General features: G+C 51.6%; 1 protein-coding gene across 19 annotated transcripts in view; it reads right to left on the minus strand.

The window, feature by feature from the left end:
* The window catches only part of MBNL1 (muscleblind like splicing regulator 1), a 66,786-nt gene that overhangs the window by 33,189 nt on the left and 16,173 nt on the right, over positions 1-17,424 (minus strand). For 16 of the 19 annotated variants that reach the window (XM_059855902.1, XM_059855905.1, XM_059855900.1 and 13 more), the window contains exon 2: positions 14,450-15,356. The exons of the other annotated variants lie outside the window; for them this stretch is intronic. In XM_059855902.1, coding sequence (XP_059711885.1) covers positions 14,450-14,623 — 174 coding nt within the window. In that variant the 5' untranslated portion in view covers positions 14,624-15,356. The remainder of the gene's footprint in view (positions 1-14,449; positions 15,357-17,424) is intronic. 19 annotated transcript variants of the gene reach the window in all.

A 17,424-nucleotide genomic window follows, 5' to 3' on the forward strand; every position in this document is an offset into this window, starting at 1 on the left:
CTTCCCATCCTCTGAGGAAAGCCCTGCTAAATCCAAGTGTCCCTATGGCTTCCGAGGAGGCAGGACCAATTCCTCTGTACACAGGAACAAACCCATCAGGCAGGGACAGCTCAGGACAGTGCTGTGATGCCGCCCTGGCTGCACCTGTGCCAGGTGTGTTCACAAAGTGCAGCTCTCCCTCCACAGATCAAACAGTCCTCACTGCATTCCTGCAGCATCCAGGTAATGCTCTCCTGGGATTCACAGCTCTCCATAAATCCTGGCTTTAGTGGAAATAAGTCTAACAGAGTGCAAGTGAACATCCCTGAGGGCCACAAATAACAAATTAAGAGTCAAGTGGGAATAGTACGGAGCGGAGTGGGACAGCGGCAGAGGAAGCTGCTGGCAAGTAAATATTGCCCAACACGACAGCAGGATTGGGGAAAAACTGACAGAGTGGAATAACAGGAAGCTTAGTCACTTCTGGACAAAAAAAGCGAGCATGTGAGCAGGGCGGAGGGGAGCGGAACACCGGGATGGATGGGAGGGCTGGGAGGGGAGCAGCGCTCCACCGGCAGGCCAGGCACGGGACACGCTGCCCTGGGCACTGCCCCGGCCAGGAGAGGCTGTCCTGGGTGTCCTGCTGCACCAAACCCTGCACACACACAGCAGGGTCCTGCAGGCCAGGCACGGGACACGCTGCCCTGGGCACTGCCCCGGCCAGGAGAGGCTGTCCTGGGTGTCCTGCTGCACCAAACCCTGCACACACACAGCAGGGTCCTGCAGGGCAGGCACGGGACATGCTGCCCTGGGCATTGCCCCGGCCAGGAGAGGCTGTCCTGGGTGTCCTGCTGCACCAAACCCTGCACACACACAGCAGGGTCCTGCAGGGCAGGCCAGGCACAGGCACGCTGCCCTGGCCAGGGGAGGCTGTCCTGGGTGTCCTGCTGCACCAAATCCTGCACACACAGAGCAGGGTCCTGCAGGGCAGGGCAGGCACGGGACACGCTGCCCTGGGCAGGAGAGGCTGTCCTGGGTGTCCTGCTGCACCAAACCCTGCACACACACAGCAGGGTCCTGCAGGCCAGGCACAGGCACAGACACACTGCCCTGGCCAGGGGAGGCTGTCCTGGGTGTCCTGCTGCACCAAATAGCAGGGTCCTGCACAGGCTCCCAGGGGAACAGTGACCCCTTAACCCACACACCCAGCTCCTCCTCAGCACAGAGAACACCCCAACTGCTCGGCTTGCTGGACAAGAAAACACCAGCAAGAGCCCCCCAGAGAACACTGGGCTGGTGATGGAATTACCATGGGTCTGGTGGCTCTCAGGCCAGCTGGTATTCAATCACAGAGGCACTTTGCAGAAGCCTCAGGAGCGGGGAGGAAAGCTGAAAGGAAGATCAGATTTTCCTGATGGCAATCACTGTCGAAATTTGGTCTGCCCGTCACTGATGAGGGGATAACAGCCCTGGGTAAAGGGACTAGAAAAACACAAACCCAAGATTTTACTACATCATCCAGGGAGGCAAGAGAAAAGACAAATCTGAAGTAATTAGAAGCTAGATAAAGAAAGTCACCAAACCATGGCCAACTGATGACAAGCTTGAGTAACAGTTTTTTACTGCTTAGGCAAATGAGGGAAAAAAAGGATATAAATAACAAAGGGTACAGCCGAAGAGAAATAAAAAAACTTAAACTAAGTTTATAGTTCAAAATTCATACAGGGAGGATCAATCTAAGTAATTCAGACTTCAGGGACAAAAAAAATGATACCAAAAAATGTTGATGTATTCAACATCAGAAGGAAAACGGAGAGTTAAAAGTCTTTAACAAAGAACAAATTGAATCAAGCAAGAATAGGAAAGGGAAAGTGTCGTGGGTAAACAAAGGCTGACACATCAGGTTTGTTGTACCTTGCAAGTGTGCGATGAGGCCCAGTAAAAGCTTGCTGGCCAAATAAACACCCTTGCAGTCCCTGCAGGAACCACCCGGGAACCAGGGTAGGGCTGGAGGCCCCGCTGCAGCAGCACTGGGACCTCACACGCGGCACCACTTCCACTGCGCCTCTGGGACACACTTGTCACATTTCTTTAAAAAAACAAACCAAGCCAAACCCAGCCCTGAAGCACTTAAGAGCTCCATGGAAAACCAAGCAGGAGCAGAGGACACCCCATCGGAGCTGGGGGCAGGAGGCTCCGTGTCCTGTGGAAGCCAGAGAGCAGCGGCACAGAGGAGCGCGCAGGGCACGAGCCCCGCTTACCGAATTTCTCACCTGGGGACTCAGCCAAACCCACGAGTAACCAGGTGGGCAGGGTCCAGCCTCCCTGCCCTCGGGTCAGTGTCCAGCCCCACCCCTGACCTGCCCACGACATGATCCAATAATCATCAACACTGCACATGGAAGCACCAACCAAAACTGGAAGTTTCAGCCCACACCGATGCTGAATCCCTAGCTCAGCTCTGTGCTGCACTGCTCAGGAGGGGAAGGCAGGACAGAGGGCTCAACAGGCCCTACATCAGTCACAGGCTTTTTTCTCATACAGCTCAGGAATAATTTCCTGCACTAAGTGCTTTCCAGGCCTCTTAACATTGATATTGCAGATCAATATTTCACAAAGACAAAGCTGTCTGATGGATGTGTGCACTCATTTAAGCATCTCTAACAGGCAGTGCTGCTGTAACTACACACTGCACCCCTGCTACCTTCTACCCCAGAGGTTTGGCCTTGCTCACTTTCCACATGAAACAAAATGACAGCAAAATGACAGAACAAAGACCTTCTGTAAGGCAGTGTGCAAATAAAGACAGTATCTATGTGCTCTGTCCGCACCAGTGCAGTGCAAATATAATTACAGCTACCAGGAAACATTGCTTGCTCTCAGGAGCTCTCCAGCCTCTCTCTGTTAAAGCCTCTGCATAGGCTTCACTTCTAAAAATGCAACTCCTTCCTAGAACAAATACTCACACAAAGCAGGACCAGGTGAGAGCCTCTGTGTGCTCAGAAATGCGGCTGCAGGGTGAATGTTTGATGCAAAAGTCTTGAAAAGCTCGACTCTGTCAGTCACACACTGAGGAGAAAAACGCTCAGAAGAGCTTATGAAATAGGTGACAATGACACAAGAGGAGCAGAAAGAACTTGCAAACAGCAGAATCTGTTTTTCAGTGTCTGTAAGGCCTCGCAGAGCTCGTGGGCAGGCAGGAACACAGAGGTGCAGATCCACCTGCCCTTGCCATGCTGTGAACAGAGCAGGTCAGTGCACACGGACTAGGGGCAAACACAGGTGGCAGGATTTATTTTTCTAAAGTTAAATAACCACAAAACATGCCGAGCACGAGCACGGCTCTGCAGTCAGAATTCCCTTTGTTTATTTCACAGGGGCACTGACACCTGCCATGACCTGTCCCAAAGCAGAGCTGTGCAGTGCTCTGCTCCTCAGCCCACCCCAGCAGGACGTTAGCCAGGAGCAAGACACAAAACCCAGCCCAATGGCAAAAAGGAAAGAGGAGTAGTACTGTTTTACAGATGCAGACTTTCTGTAGGAAGCAGCATTCTCAGGAAGAATTTCTTTACAGGAAGGGTGGTCAGGCATTGGCAGGGGCTGGCCGGGGAGGGCATGGAGCCCCCAGCCCTGGAGGTGTCCAAGGAATACTGCATGTGGCACACATTCTCTGGGCTGGGTGACAAGGTGGGGATCGGGCACAGCTTGGACTCGATGGTCTTGGAGGTGTTTCCCACCCTAAATGATTCTGTGGTTTCTGCTCCTGGCAGTCTGATGTTGTTGTAGGACATGTGGCAGTGTCACCACCTTGGTGCACATGCTGAGCTGCAGGAAATGCCACCTCTGCAGATACTGTGTGTGTGTGTGACCTGAAGACTCAAACGCTCTCACTTCAAGTGTTCAGCCACATAGCTGGTGGGAAATGAAAAACTTTCCATGTGTGGGAGCCAACTGAGCTGATGAAACAAACAGGAACATTCAGAGGGAGGACTGGCGTATCATGATCTCATTGCAGAAGCACTTTTTCCCCAAGTTCAGCATGTGTGAGGCAGAATCAAAGCTCCAGAGATGAGAGCATCAGCCTCGGGGCTGGGTTGCAGGGCTGCCTTACAGGTGCTCGCTCTTCAAAAACCTAAATTCTCTTTTAATATATTTTACTTAGATCTATGAGAGGAAACAACTTGTTTGTGAGCATTAAAAGGAAATAAAACAAATATTGAATTCCTCTCTTTTCCATGACCTTTTTTTTTATGTGAAACCTGACTCACTCTAAAAGTAGTAAAACAGCAAAGTAGTGAAATAGAAAATGAGAACCTTCTGCCCCACAACCTCCCTACAAAGACACAAGGTGACAGTGACAGCTTTGCTCACCATTATCCCCCAGGGCTCAGAACCCCAGCATTCCAGGGACCTGGAGATGTGCTGTTCCCAGCAGCTGATCCTGCTCTTCCCTGGCAGCACTGCCACTGGGAATCCCTGCCTGCAGCACCCCCACACCACTGGGAATCCCTGCCTCCCTCCTGCAGCTGCCAGGGCTCCGACAGCTTTCACACAACATTCAGGAGCAGAAGCTGAACCAAGTAATTTGTCAGGTGATCAAAACAGAACTTGAGCAGTCACTCAGAAACACTTCATTATTTGTCATATAAACAGGACAGAGAAGAAAGAATGGAACAGCTACAGATGGTGCTGGACAACTGACCCATGGCTGTACTCCAGACAACAATAAAATCCAGCAATGCTTTCCAAATTTTAATTATTAAATATGAGTGTATGTTTAGCAACTACGATTTAAAACTTTTTAAACCATAAAGTAGCTTCTTAATTCACAAAAGGTCTTTGCAGTTTCTGAATGCTTATTTTTGTGTACAAACCCAACGTCAACACACAAAACACACAGCCTGGAAAAAACCTGGAGGAGTCATATACACACAGCCATACATTATATATAAAATACAATGAGCACACACACGTACACAAACAGCCTGCAGCGTGTGTGTAGCCCAGAGCAGAACAATTGACAAGTATAACAAATAACTTCAACCTTCCACTGTTGCTACTTTTTCAGTGTCTAATTCCGTAGGTATCTAAACTTACCAGAAACATCTAAACCATAAATATGTGACAAATGCTGTGCAGAAATATTTTACATTGTTACAAACACTAGCAGTGTCTTCAGCCAATGGACTAAACGAACAGGAGACCTCACTTCCCTTCTGATTTTCAGTGCTGCACTTAAGGAAGCCAAATGCTAAAGGACTGCAACAAGACAAAACAAGGTGTGCTTTCCCCCACAGTAAAAAAAAAATAAAAATCCATTAGCAGTGTTATTTTCCTCTTCAGATATATTTAATCACACCAGTAACCACGTTTGGAACTAGGTGCAAAATATCTGTTGCAAAAAGCTGTCAGAACCTGGCAACAAACACATTTTGTCAAGGAATCTTGGAGCCTGTCTGCACACTACATCCTCTGATATCTCCTGATCTCCTGGCTTGTGCTTTGCTCTTGCTTCCCCTTCCCCTCCCATCTGCTCACACAGCTCAGACAGAGCCCTCTCTCCTGTGTTATCTGCCAGGTGCTATAACAGCATCTGACCTCTTCAGCACTTTGTCTCTCCTCTGTCCCGCCCTTTAATTTCTTTCTCTCTTCTGCCTTGTCTTCTCTTCTAGTTAGAGACTTAATCACCTTTACCACTGTCATAAAAAATCCCATTTCCTCCTGTTCAGTGCAGCCACAGAGAAAATCCCAGACCCTGTCCTGGCTGCAGTGAGCTCACTCTGTGCTGCATGCCTGTTTTTCCAGCTGCAGCCCCACACACTGTCACTTCTGCAGCAAATGCTCAGCCTGGTGAGGTGTTCCCTGGACTGACCAACCCCACCACACCCCTCCAGTATCACCTGGAAACTTAAATCAGAAATTAATTTTTTTACTATGAAACAATTCCTCGTGCTCCACTGACAACAAGAGCTTTGCATTTTAAGGTACTTTACTTGGAATTAAAGCTGCCATATCCATCCATCCATCCATCCATCCATCCATCCTTGCATGCCTTACCCAAGGGAAGCACCTCACTCAGTTTCACAGACAGGAGGCAGCCAGCGATCAGCCAACAACAGGAGTAAATAACAACTAGCAGATACAAAGTACTGACTCTTCTGTTTCCTCTAAGGAGTGCATAGTGAGTGGGAACTCTTTAACCCTTGAGTCTGCCCAGTCAGGGGCTTTCCCAGCTCACCTGGGTTTTTATTTGGTTACAGCCACTGCAGGCATCCAGGCTGTCTCCTGACTCAGCTCACTGCAGGGAAAATTTTACCAGGGCACCAAACAAGCAACCATATGCCAATGGAGATTATTTTCTGAAAAAAACCATCCACGCTGCAACCAGAATGCAGCCAGAATTGCAGGCACAGTTTCCCATCTGCAGCAGGCTCTGAACACTGGCTGCACTGTGAGGAAGGGGAAGGGACAGCAGACCCAGCAGCCCGTGCAGCTGCAGCCCAGCCTGTCTCTGATGGCACCATGTGCTGCGAGCTGCTGCCTGCTGAATTCTGCACAAACACACAACCACGTGTGCTCTTTCTTTGCACTCAGTATTTGCTTCACCAATGCCAGCTTACAGCAAGCCCCAAAGACCCAGAAAACATTTCATTCTGCCTACTCTTTTCAAAAGACTTCTGTTAAATGTGCACACTCTTGTTCCTATTTAACAGAACCAAGTAAGAAAAACTGTGCTGTTTCTGACATTACTGTGGTGGCTACTGCACACCTAAAAACCTGCCAGGCCCCTGGAGGGAGTGAGAACCTCTCCCTGAGCCAAAGCTGGAAAGATGCTCTCAAATTAAAAAAAACACAACCTCCTCCTCACCCAGTGTCAAATACCAGCAATGAACCTGTACAGGATTTTAGAGTGAATCCCACCCAGGATAAAGAGCAAGCAGAAAACAATGGGTTTTACTCCTGCAAAGTGGTAGTTACCTACTGCACCTGCAGCTACCCTGGCTTTGCTGCCTGCTTCTGGACTGTGGGGTTTTCCAGCATGTCCACACAGAAATGACTCTGTCCCCCAGGGACAGGACAGACCCCTCGAGCCTGAGCCAACCCCAGCCCATGACCCACCCCCAGCACAAACTGCCCTGTTCCATCTCAGATTCAATGGAATGTTTGCTCCCCACAGGTATGTCCAGGTATGTCCCATCAACAGAGGTGGCCTCGCAGCCACCCACCCTCCACATCCTCACAGCTCCCTGTCTATGTCAGCTGCCTCCTGGTCCAGTGGGCACATGTGGGACAATTTCCATACTTTGCAATTCCTCTCTTTCAAATTAAAATCTCAGTCTCACAACCATCTATGTCTCTATGTAATCCTGGAATTAACCCATGCAAATTCAGTCAAACGGCACCAACAAAAAGTAACCAGCTTTTCTTCCTCCCAGAACTGCTCCTCTTTTCAAACAGCACTCTTTTTGCTAACTCTCTGTACTATTTTGCCAAGTTAAGAATGGTCCAGAGAAATCTGGAGCTGAAGAGAGTCTTTCCAGGAACTTGACGGGACTTGAAGTGCTCTGAGATGAAGCTGGATCCAGACCTGTTCCCCCAGCCGGCCCCTTCCTCCCTCCTGCTCCTGTCAGCAAACTTGGGAGGCATCAGCATTCTCCCATCAGAGCCCACCACCCCCTCTCTGAAAAGACAGAGAACTTGTTGGGATCTCCAGGGCTGAGAGCTGAGAAGTCTATCCAGTGAGCAGAATATAACAAAAAGGCAATCTGAGGAAGCAGCTTGCTAGTGCCAGGGTGAAGCCCTCCAGAAGTGCTACACTGAATTTCTTCTTCTTCTTTAAAAATCCACTTCACCAGATGCATTTTCCTTTATTTGATCAAATATTGCATTTGCTTTCAACTACCTCAATGTGTGCTCTGCATCAGTTAAATCCTGAGATGTTTCCTAATGAAGAGGATAAGTTATAAGTATTTCAATAAATTCAACCATGAACACGAAGGTTTTCTTACCAGCATAATCCTGTGTTTCAGGACCTGACAATTCAGTGTTGACTTAAATCTTATTTCAACAGCAGTAATCCTCCCAGTGGCACTGTGAAACAAGACAGCCCTCTGGATCAGGATAAAAGCAGCTCTTGTGATTTCCTGGGGGCTGTCTGGAGTGCTGCCGTGCAGCCCTGGTGCCGCGAGGCACCGCCAGGAGCACAGCCCAGCACAGAGCAGCGCGGCCGCCCCGACCCTGGCCAAGCCCAGGCCCAAACCCTGCTGGCTCTCTCTCTGCAGGCATGCCTGCAGCCCAGCACTTCAGAGGGAGGGCTGTGGCCTCGCCCTGGCTTTGGCTGCTCACCTGCAGAAGAGGCTCCTTCCCAGGCATGGACACGGGAGCAGCTCCTGGCAGGAAGCACAGACTCCTAAGCAGCACCCGGGGCAGTAGTTCCTAAATAACATCCAGCTGGGCTAACAAGGCTCTGCAGTCCCAACAAAGAAACAGCAGCATTTCTCCAAAGTCAAAAAACAGATGTGATCATTCGGTATTGAATGTAATTTGTTGCTTCCAACAAATTTCAGTGAGCCTTGGCAACGAGGCATCTGTATTTGGAAAAACAGACACTTGGGGTCATCCTGGGAAGGAGACAGGCCTCACAGGCTGCTCCTGATCACTCCGTTAAGACTTGGGACAAATGTCTGAATGTTCTTGACACAAAGTTTTCTTACTTTTTTGCCTCTTTACATCTTCCCTGCAAACCAGTTCAGAATTTTACTCATTTTGACTATGCCCAGCAGAGTTCCTGACTGTAACAGGAGCCCACGCTGGTTTCTATTATGCACAGCCTTTAAGAAATGACAGTGCAAATGCTGCAGTGCAATGTTTTAATTTCTACTTAATTTCCTTCTGCCAAGGCAGAGCTGAAACTGTAAAATGAGCTGCAAAGGCTGTAGTTAGTTGTAACTCCTCTGTCCAAAGGCCTGATAAGATTTCAAAACATCATCTATCTTCCCACAGAGGAACACACGTGCTTTCAATTGTTTGGTTTGCTAATGGACTATTTGCCACTCCACCTAACAATTGCCCCATTTTCTCCATGTGTTTGCCACTTTTCCCTTTGCTTCCTTTTCTGGAGCTCAGCCTGCTGGCAGACGGACAGGCTGGAAAGGAGAAAAATGGCAAATCAGACCTTAGGAATTTGAACATTGTTTATGTTTTCATTTTTTGCCAGGGGTTACTGCTTTACGAGCTTCCTTGAAATCAGCCATGTGTCCATCTGCCTCCCAGCCCTGAGCCTCACCTCATCCCTGCACCCCGAGTCCTGCTCCTGCTACTGCCCCGTGGTCCAGGGATGTCAGACAGCACACAGGTAAAACGACTCAAGAATCACCTGCTCAAGTGTTCTGGGTTTCTTCTTTTGCCTTCACTAAAGAAGAATCAGACCCATGATCTGCCATTCCCAACATGATTAGTGCAATAGGCTTATGGGATTTTCTTCTCTTTGTATTAAATGAAATAGAGTTCTTACTCTACACCCTTAGGTAAGTGTCACATAAGGGAGAACAGCAAGTCAAAAAAATCAGCACTTTTTTAAGCAGGGACAAAGTAGAGGGACTTTAGTAGAGAGACTTGAACAACTAACAATTACATCTCTGAGGCAGAAGAAATAAGATGCTCATGAATTTCAGCAATAATAATAATAACAATAATGCTACATTTATATATTTTTAAGCATTCTTGGTAAAAAGTGGCAGTCACTTTCACAGAGTTCAGGTGTTCATTTTAAAAAAATAAACACTTCTACATTAGAAGATAAAATACTATCATACCAAGTGCTGGTGGGTCTCAGACACCAGGCACCAGAGCGTCAACCTCAGGCATCATCACTGAAGTGACTTACACTTCTGGCTTCCAGCTTTTTCTTAGAATTAAAAAAAAAAAAAAAAAAGCAGAGAAATGTGGAAGTTTAAGACTTTCCAGCTGTTGAAGAAAGAGTATAAAAAGCTTTTACACTTCATTGGGACACCCAGCTTGAACATGAAGGAGCCGCCTTAGCGGGAGCATAGCTTAGGAGACCAAAAGCCAACTTGGAAGCGCAGCATCCGTGGTGCACGCTGTCCCCAAGCCATGGGCTGGCACCTGTGCTCACCATGGCCACCGAAGCCACGCGAGGTTCAGATCACTCTGAAGCAGCAGGTTTGGGAACACAGCAGCCCCCACCCCACAGAGAGCTGCTGTGGGGCTGGGCTGAGCACAGTGGGGCAGCGCCGGGGGCAGCACTGGGACAGCGCTGGGACAGCGCTGGGGACAGCTCTGGGACAGCACTGGGACAGCACTGGGACAGCACTGGGATAGCACTGGGACAGCACCACAGGTAGCACTGTGGGCAGCACTGGGATAGCACTGGGATAGCAGTGTAGGCAGCATTGGGACAGCACCAGAGGTAGCACTGGGACACCCGAGCCCCCTGCCCCTCCTGCTGTGTGACACTTTGCCCAGCACAGGGCTGGCAGTGGCCGCGTGGCAGCCTGGCCGCGGTGATGGTGGCCTCGGCGCATCTGCAGCTCCCACAGAATTTGCATTTGACATCCATCTCCCCATTGTTCAGACATCTTTATCTCAGCTTTCAGGAAACGCAGATGACTCATCTATCGGAACATCTGACGAAGCTAACGTAATTTCAAAAACGAGTTCGACTTCGGCTTATTTTTCCAAGAAAAAGAAAGAAGAAAAAATGTTTCAAAATTATGGTAAAAATCAAATTTCTGTTGCAAACCAGTTTCCTGATTTAGGAACTCAAGCTTATTTTTGCTGTAGACAGTCTAACAGGCTTTTAGGCATCCAAATTTAGGAAAAAAATCCTACGGCATTTAAAGCAGGCAGAGCCAGAGCTGGAGCTGACTCAGCCGCTCCAGCGCATAATTTGAATACACTACATAATCATTCTTGGTTTAAAATTATCCTCCTAATATCTAAGGGCCAGATTATCCCACACACGTTCATCTTGATTCACGCGCTCCCCTAGGCCAGCCTCGCAGGTTCCATTAGCGCTAATTAGGCAGCAGGATGATAACATCTCGCCGGGGCTGTCCCAGCCCTGACCTCCTGCAGCACCTCAGAGGTCACAGCCACGGGCCTGGCTGCCTCTTGCTCCCCACGCTCCCGACTACCACGGGCCAGCAGCTGCTGGTTCTGCTCACAGGTAAGGAGGAGCTGCCAGGTGCACCCACAGGACGTGTTTGCAACCAGAGACGGTGTCCAGAGCCCAGTGCCACTGCTCCCACACAGCACAGCAGGGAACCTTGGGAGGCAACACTGCTCTCCTTGCTCCAGCCCTGCACGGAGTTTGTACCTTCATTTCAAAGGAGGGGGAAATAGTAATTAAAAAAAAAAGTGCTTTACCCAAGCTGCCAAGTTTCACTTCTGGCATCTATTTTTGCCTCCTCCCGGCAGGGCAGGGCAATGGAGTTGGGCTGCGGCGGCTGCGCACTGGGTGCTCTGTCCCTGCGCCCGCAGAGGACACCTGGGCCAGGGCCAGAGCCGAAGGGCACTGCCACCGCACAGGGTCCCTCCGAGGATCTGCTCCGCCTGCTCCTGTTCCAGGAACAGCCGAGCACACAGGCCATCTCCAGCTCCGAGGAGTCCTGCCCAGGGCTGCAGCTCTGCAGCACTCACACCTGCCTGACGTCAGCTCCACACAGCAGTCACTCCTGAGGCACACCAAGCCTGGGAGTGACACATCACAGCATCGCACAGCGGGCTGGAAGGGACCTTAAAGGTCACCTCATTTCAACTCCTGCCAAGGTGCAGGAGTTTGTAGAGAAAAATTCAGTGACTAAGTATCTGTCTTATGTTCAAGAGATAATGCAAGAATAGCTGTATAATTAATACTAATATTATATACATTAATAAGAAATCAAATACTTTAACATTAAGGTCAATTTTTCAGCGTGCTGCTATTTTAGTAAAGAACAAGGACATTACATCCATATTGAATTACTGAAAAATTAAAAATTACTTTTGAATGTCCTAACCAAAAATCTTTTTTAATCTGTACGAAAATATTGACTGACCTTATAAGGTCCAGAGAGAGCTGGTGCAGCATCTCCCTAAATTGCTTTTGCAGAACATCTAAAGTTTGGGATATTGCAGACAAGGTAACTCAACGACTAGAGCTGGCTGAGATTGGCACACACCAAAACTGACACAGAACTGAAACAAAACCAAAACTGAGCAATGGCTTCAGCAATGGGGATTGGACTGGGAGTTCCCCAAAGGGGGGAATTCCTGTTTCCCCAAGGTATTCCGGTGCATGGTACAGCTCCTTAACTAACCACCCTGCCCAGGGGCTGGGGAGCTGCTGGCAGCCACAGGCACCGCGGGATCCTGCCCCGCATCCCCGGGAGCCTCTCCAGCACACAGCAGCTCAGCCACTGGCAAACCTTTCAGCATGAGCACAAGTAAACAGCTCTGGTCAGCAGTGTATTTTTAAAGAGCAGATTCTTTCCCAGCTCCCAGCTCGGCCCCTGCGCTGACTCCACAGGGCAGCAGCACACTCCTCTCCGAGGATCCGCAGCAACGCTGTAACGTTACCCACGGTTATCACCCACGGACCTTGCAGCGCTTGGCAAAGGTCAGCCTCAGTTCCTGCATTAAAAAGGGAAGCGAAGAGCCCTGCTGACAGCAGCAGAAGGGCCAGTCACGCTGCCAGGGCTGGGGAAAGCAGCCCAGGCCGCGCTCCATCCCCTCTCACACAGACACCAGCTCACGCTGCCGCCTGGCTCCAGCACCAGCAGCACCCCTGTCCAGCACTGAGATTTTAGGGCACTTCCAGAGACCACCGACATCATGCCCAGGTCACTCTAGTGGCTGCTTTCCAGCCTTTCGGCAGATCCTCGCCATGAGAAGCAAGGCCAGTGGGGTCAGGCCGCGGTGGCCAGACACACGTTGCTGGGAAACCAAGCCGGGGACACTGCGGGTGCTGCTGCACCAGCAAACCCACGGTGGCAGTCACAGCCCCTCGCTCAGGAACAGCTGAGAGGCTCCGGGGCCAGGCCTGGGCTCTGGCAGCACCGCCATCCCCACGGTGACGCCGCGCAGCCACCGACGGCCACGCCGACACGCGGTGGCACCGTGTCCTCGTGATGACACCACGGGGCTGGGACTCCCCACTGGCACTGGCAGCCCTGGCTCTGCTCCTACCTCCAGCACGTGCTTAATGCATAAAAACATCTTATTTCCACATTTTAAAATTAATACCCTGCATGCATGGTAATTGCTGTATTTAAAAAGAAATTGAACAACAGAGAAACAAATCCTTTCAGTACAACAGAGAAACAAATCCTTTCAGTATCAGCAAGTTAAGCCATGGCTGGGGGTGATGGAGCATTTCAAGCCTGAGAGCACTGTAGAGCTTTACCCCGTCCCCTGACCAGAGACAAGGCCCACGGTGAAGCTCAGGATGCTGAGGATCTAGAGAGACCTGCTGCAAGCCACTTCCTGCCCCGCTCGCGCTGCGCCGGGCCCGGCTGAGCCACGAGCTGCTCCAGCTCCAGCTCCCAGCAAGCACACCCCTGCCAGCAGCCAGCTCCCCTTCTCGGGGTCAGGGCCCAGGGAGAGAAAATCACACTGGAGAAAAAACTGGCAGACAAATTTCTGCTTCCCAAGTCTTGATTTTTTCATGACTCCGCTGGATTAATTCTGTACTGTTTGTGGTATGAGTATTTTACATGTGAGGTTACTCAAATCATGAAAAACCAAGGGAAGGAGCTGGGACCTGCACATTTAACACCTATCACTGACACGGCAGCTACAGTGAAACAACAGCCCTGTATTTATGGTGCCCAGATGGGATGTGCCTCCTGAAAACCCTCTCTGCTCCTGCCATGCTAGCACGTCCAGAGGCACCTTGCTTTCTGCTAAGTGCTGTCCTTCCCTTAAGCGAGTGCACTTGGGAAAAAGATGGGATAACCACACCAGTGCCAACCACAGAAAGGCAAGCAGGGTGCTCACACACACCCGAATAACCCAGGGAGGAAAACACTCTTCTAAGGTTCACCATCAGCTGTCCAGAGACACCAACAACCCGCTGGTAGTTACGAGATGGAAACAAATCCTCATATTGCTTACGTGGTTTGTGCTATTAAAAACAAAGAATCCTCACAGTGACTTTGCTGTTTCTACGTGAAGTGCCCTTTATTCCAGCTACAGGCAGGGAATAATTTGGAGGCGAAGAATGAGCCCCTGTAGCCATACTGGAGGATTTGAGCCCTGCCAGACGTATTTTCCCTTCGTTCCCTATATCCCTCCCCTTCCCCTGAGGAAAGCAGCAACACAAATCGACAAGCATCAATAAAATAAAAGCAGCAAAACACCCCACTGCTGGCAGAAAGCACTTGCTCCTGTTCAGCTGCAGGATTTCTCTGGCTACAACTGCTTCTTTCATTAACCATTTATCCTTGAAAATAATGTAATATTTACTCACTTTCAATGAGTCAAAGCAGGCGATTACGCGTCCGTTTTCAACTTGGCAGCTTTTCGATGGGTGTGCAAATTTACATTCCGTGTCTGGTCGTGAGCAAGTCCCCCTTTGGAACTCCCTACACACTTCCAGCGTTAGCCATTTTGTGTCCCGGATCGGTGTGACGCTAACAGCCATCTTTAGATTTTACAGGTAGTTAAAATTTCCAATAAAAATGGGCAAACGGGTAGCTGAACTGATAAACTGGAAATTACGAAAGTGCCACCTCCAGAACACTTTTTTCCCCCGCTCCCTATTTTAAAACAAGTGCGTGTAAAACCGGGTGGCTGCAATCCCGAGGAAGAGCTGTGTCACCAGAGTTCAGAGCGTGGCACCGTTAGCGGGGCTGGGGAGGGCCGGGCCGGCAGCCGGGTGCGCCTGCGGGAGGGAGCGTGGCCGGGACTAGCCCCGCGAGCTCAGCATCCCGTCCTGAGTGCGGCCGCCGCAAGCATGGGAACGTGGCGGGCTCCGGCAGCGATTCCCGAGCTGCTCCCGGGGACGGCGGGCGGGCAGGTGCCTCCAGGCAGCGGGCTCGCAGCGGGCTCTGCGGTGCAATCGGGATCGATTAGTTTGGCATAGACAGATGCAGCAGTTTAGAGCAACGACCGACACCGGGTTTAGGCTGGGCTTTTTCTCCTCCTCTCCTTGGCTTTCGGGCAGCAGAGCTCTGACCTTCGCGGCACACTTTAGTGCACAGTGCAGCGGCGGCGGGGGAGCAGCGCCGGACCCTCCTTCCGGCGGGCGCGGGGCTGGCAGCGGCGGAGCGCTGTCGTCGCAGTCTAGCTGGCAGCAAGCAAGGCAAAAGCAGCGGCTGCTCTAGAAGCGGTCCCAAGCAGCAGCGACGTCAGGAAAGGCACTTCTTAGTACCAACCTGTGGAGAGAAGAGACACGTTACGAGCGGGCGGCGCGGGCGCCCCGCGAGCCGCCGCCCCGCGCAGGGCACTCACGGCTGCGGGCGGCGGGGCCGCGTCCCCGCGCGGGGCCGGGCGGCAGCACCGCCGCGGGCCAATCGCGGCTAGCGTTGCAGCGACACTCCGGGCAGGGAGCCAATGGCGGGGGCCGTCTTATGAAAGGTCGCGCCTGTCAGACGCCGGCCGCGCCGCGCTGCCCCGAGCGCGCCCGCCGGGGGCCGCGCGTGCGGCCCGGCGGTACCGGCGAGCGAACCCGGCCGGGAACGGCGCCGGGAACGGCACCGGCAGCGCCCGCCGGCCCTCCGAGCGGCTCGGGCCCGGCGCCGCCTGACCGCCCGCCGCGGCTCCCCGGCGGCCGAACGGGACCGGCACCGCCCCGTCGGCCCGCCCGGCTGGAGGACAGACCGAGACACGCTGACCCCGGAGCGGCTCGGCCCCGGCGGCGCCCGACCGCCCGCTCGGACACGGCCCGCGGCACCGGGGCCGCGCCGAGAGCCCGGGGACAGCGGCCCTGCCCGCCGGGAGCAGCGCTCTGCCCCGCACCGCGCCGCGGGAGCGCCTCCGGCCGCCGCAAAGCCACCCGGGCAGCGGGGCAAACCGCGCCCTCGGATGCCCAGGCGGGCCGCATGGGTTTCCCTTCGCGCCGCGGCTCAGATGCCCAGCTCTGCCAGAGAAGCCTAGTGCCACCTGCAAATGCAAATCCGGTATAATGAACTACAGCTCCTGTCGCACCTGAGGATCGCAGTGCCCAGAGGACGGAGCAGAGGGACCCTCGTGGCACTGCCTGGGACACACGGACAGCACCAGCCACGGGGATTCTGCCAGCACTGCAGCCCCAGCAGCATCCTCCGCCTGTGCTAAGGGGAAGGCTAGCCCCATCCCTATCTTTCTAACGATGCTGCTTCATCATCCTCCCGTTTCCCACCGCCCTCCAATGCAGGTCACCGACACAGCCCCCAGAATCACACCCCGGGAAGCGATGCTGTCGGTGTGAATGCAAACCAGATGAGAAAAAGCTACAGTCTTATTCTAGGGACACAGTGATCAGAACAACCAACTCCAGGGGAAGGAAAACACACCTAACAGAGCTAATGAGATTACAACAGGCACCCTGCGTTCTTTGCCAGGACACTTGAAATCATGCCACGTTTTTAATCCCTGCTAGCAAGAGACAAACAACGACCTAATTACTTGCAAGCACAGGTTAACAACTAAGTGTCTGTGGTATAAACAGATACTCATTTGTTTCAACTGCCTAAAACTCTGAAGTTTTAGGCAGTCACTACTCCTCAGTGCTCAGGATATTGAATTCTTAGGTCTTGAAAACTTGTTCTGTAACAGATGTCCAGGCAAACCAGTTTGGTTCTTGCACTTGTGCCACGCTTCCCAGCCGTGACAGATTAGCACCAGGAGATCTGAAAGCAGAGAACGTGCTGCTGGGACTGTGTGCCAGCAGGTCCACCAGATCCACCAGGCCTCCCTGCAGCCTCGTGCAGGAATACCAGCACATCAGAGCGCTTTTGGAAGCCTAAACACATCCCCCAGCCTTCAGTCAAGGTGCACTGCAACTTGTCCTCCACAGACAAGAGCTGGATCTGCGTCCTCCCACCATCACTCCTGCACTGCACAAAATGACTTGTGTTCTTTTGTTAGGAACATCTGTTCCCTGTGAGACCCTCAGGACAGGGCGCTGCCAATGCCAGCAAGAAGAGCTGTACCACAAAGCTGTGGAACAGCTCTAAGCAGGGTTTTCTCTTGTTCATCAGCTTGGTAACCAATCCATACCAAGGATTGATTTTTCCAAACACCGAGAAGAGTTAGAGCAGCAAATTGATGCATTTTATATGCTAAAGCCAATGCAAGTTAAAGGCCACCGTTTCCAAACAAGATATTTCACTCTCATTACACGAGTAGTCACCCCTAATAAGAAAGGAAAGAGAGCATGAAGGCAGCACCCTAACAATGAAAACAGATGAAAACTAGCTTTTGTGCTCTCATGCACTGACAGGAGAAATATCCCTGGGAAGG

The sequence above is a fragment of the Haemorhous mexicanus genome, chromosome 10, assembly GCF_027477595.1.
Source record: "Haemorhous mexicanus isolate bHaeMex1 chromosome 10, bHaeMex1.pri, whole genome shotgun sequence".
Taxonomy (NCBI): domain Eukaryota; kingdom Metazoa; phylum Chordata; class Aves; order Passeriformes; family Fringillidae; genus Haemorhous; species Haemorhous mexicanus.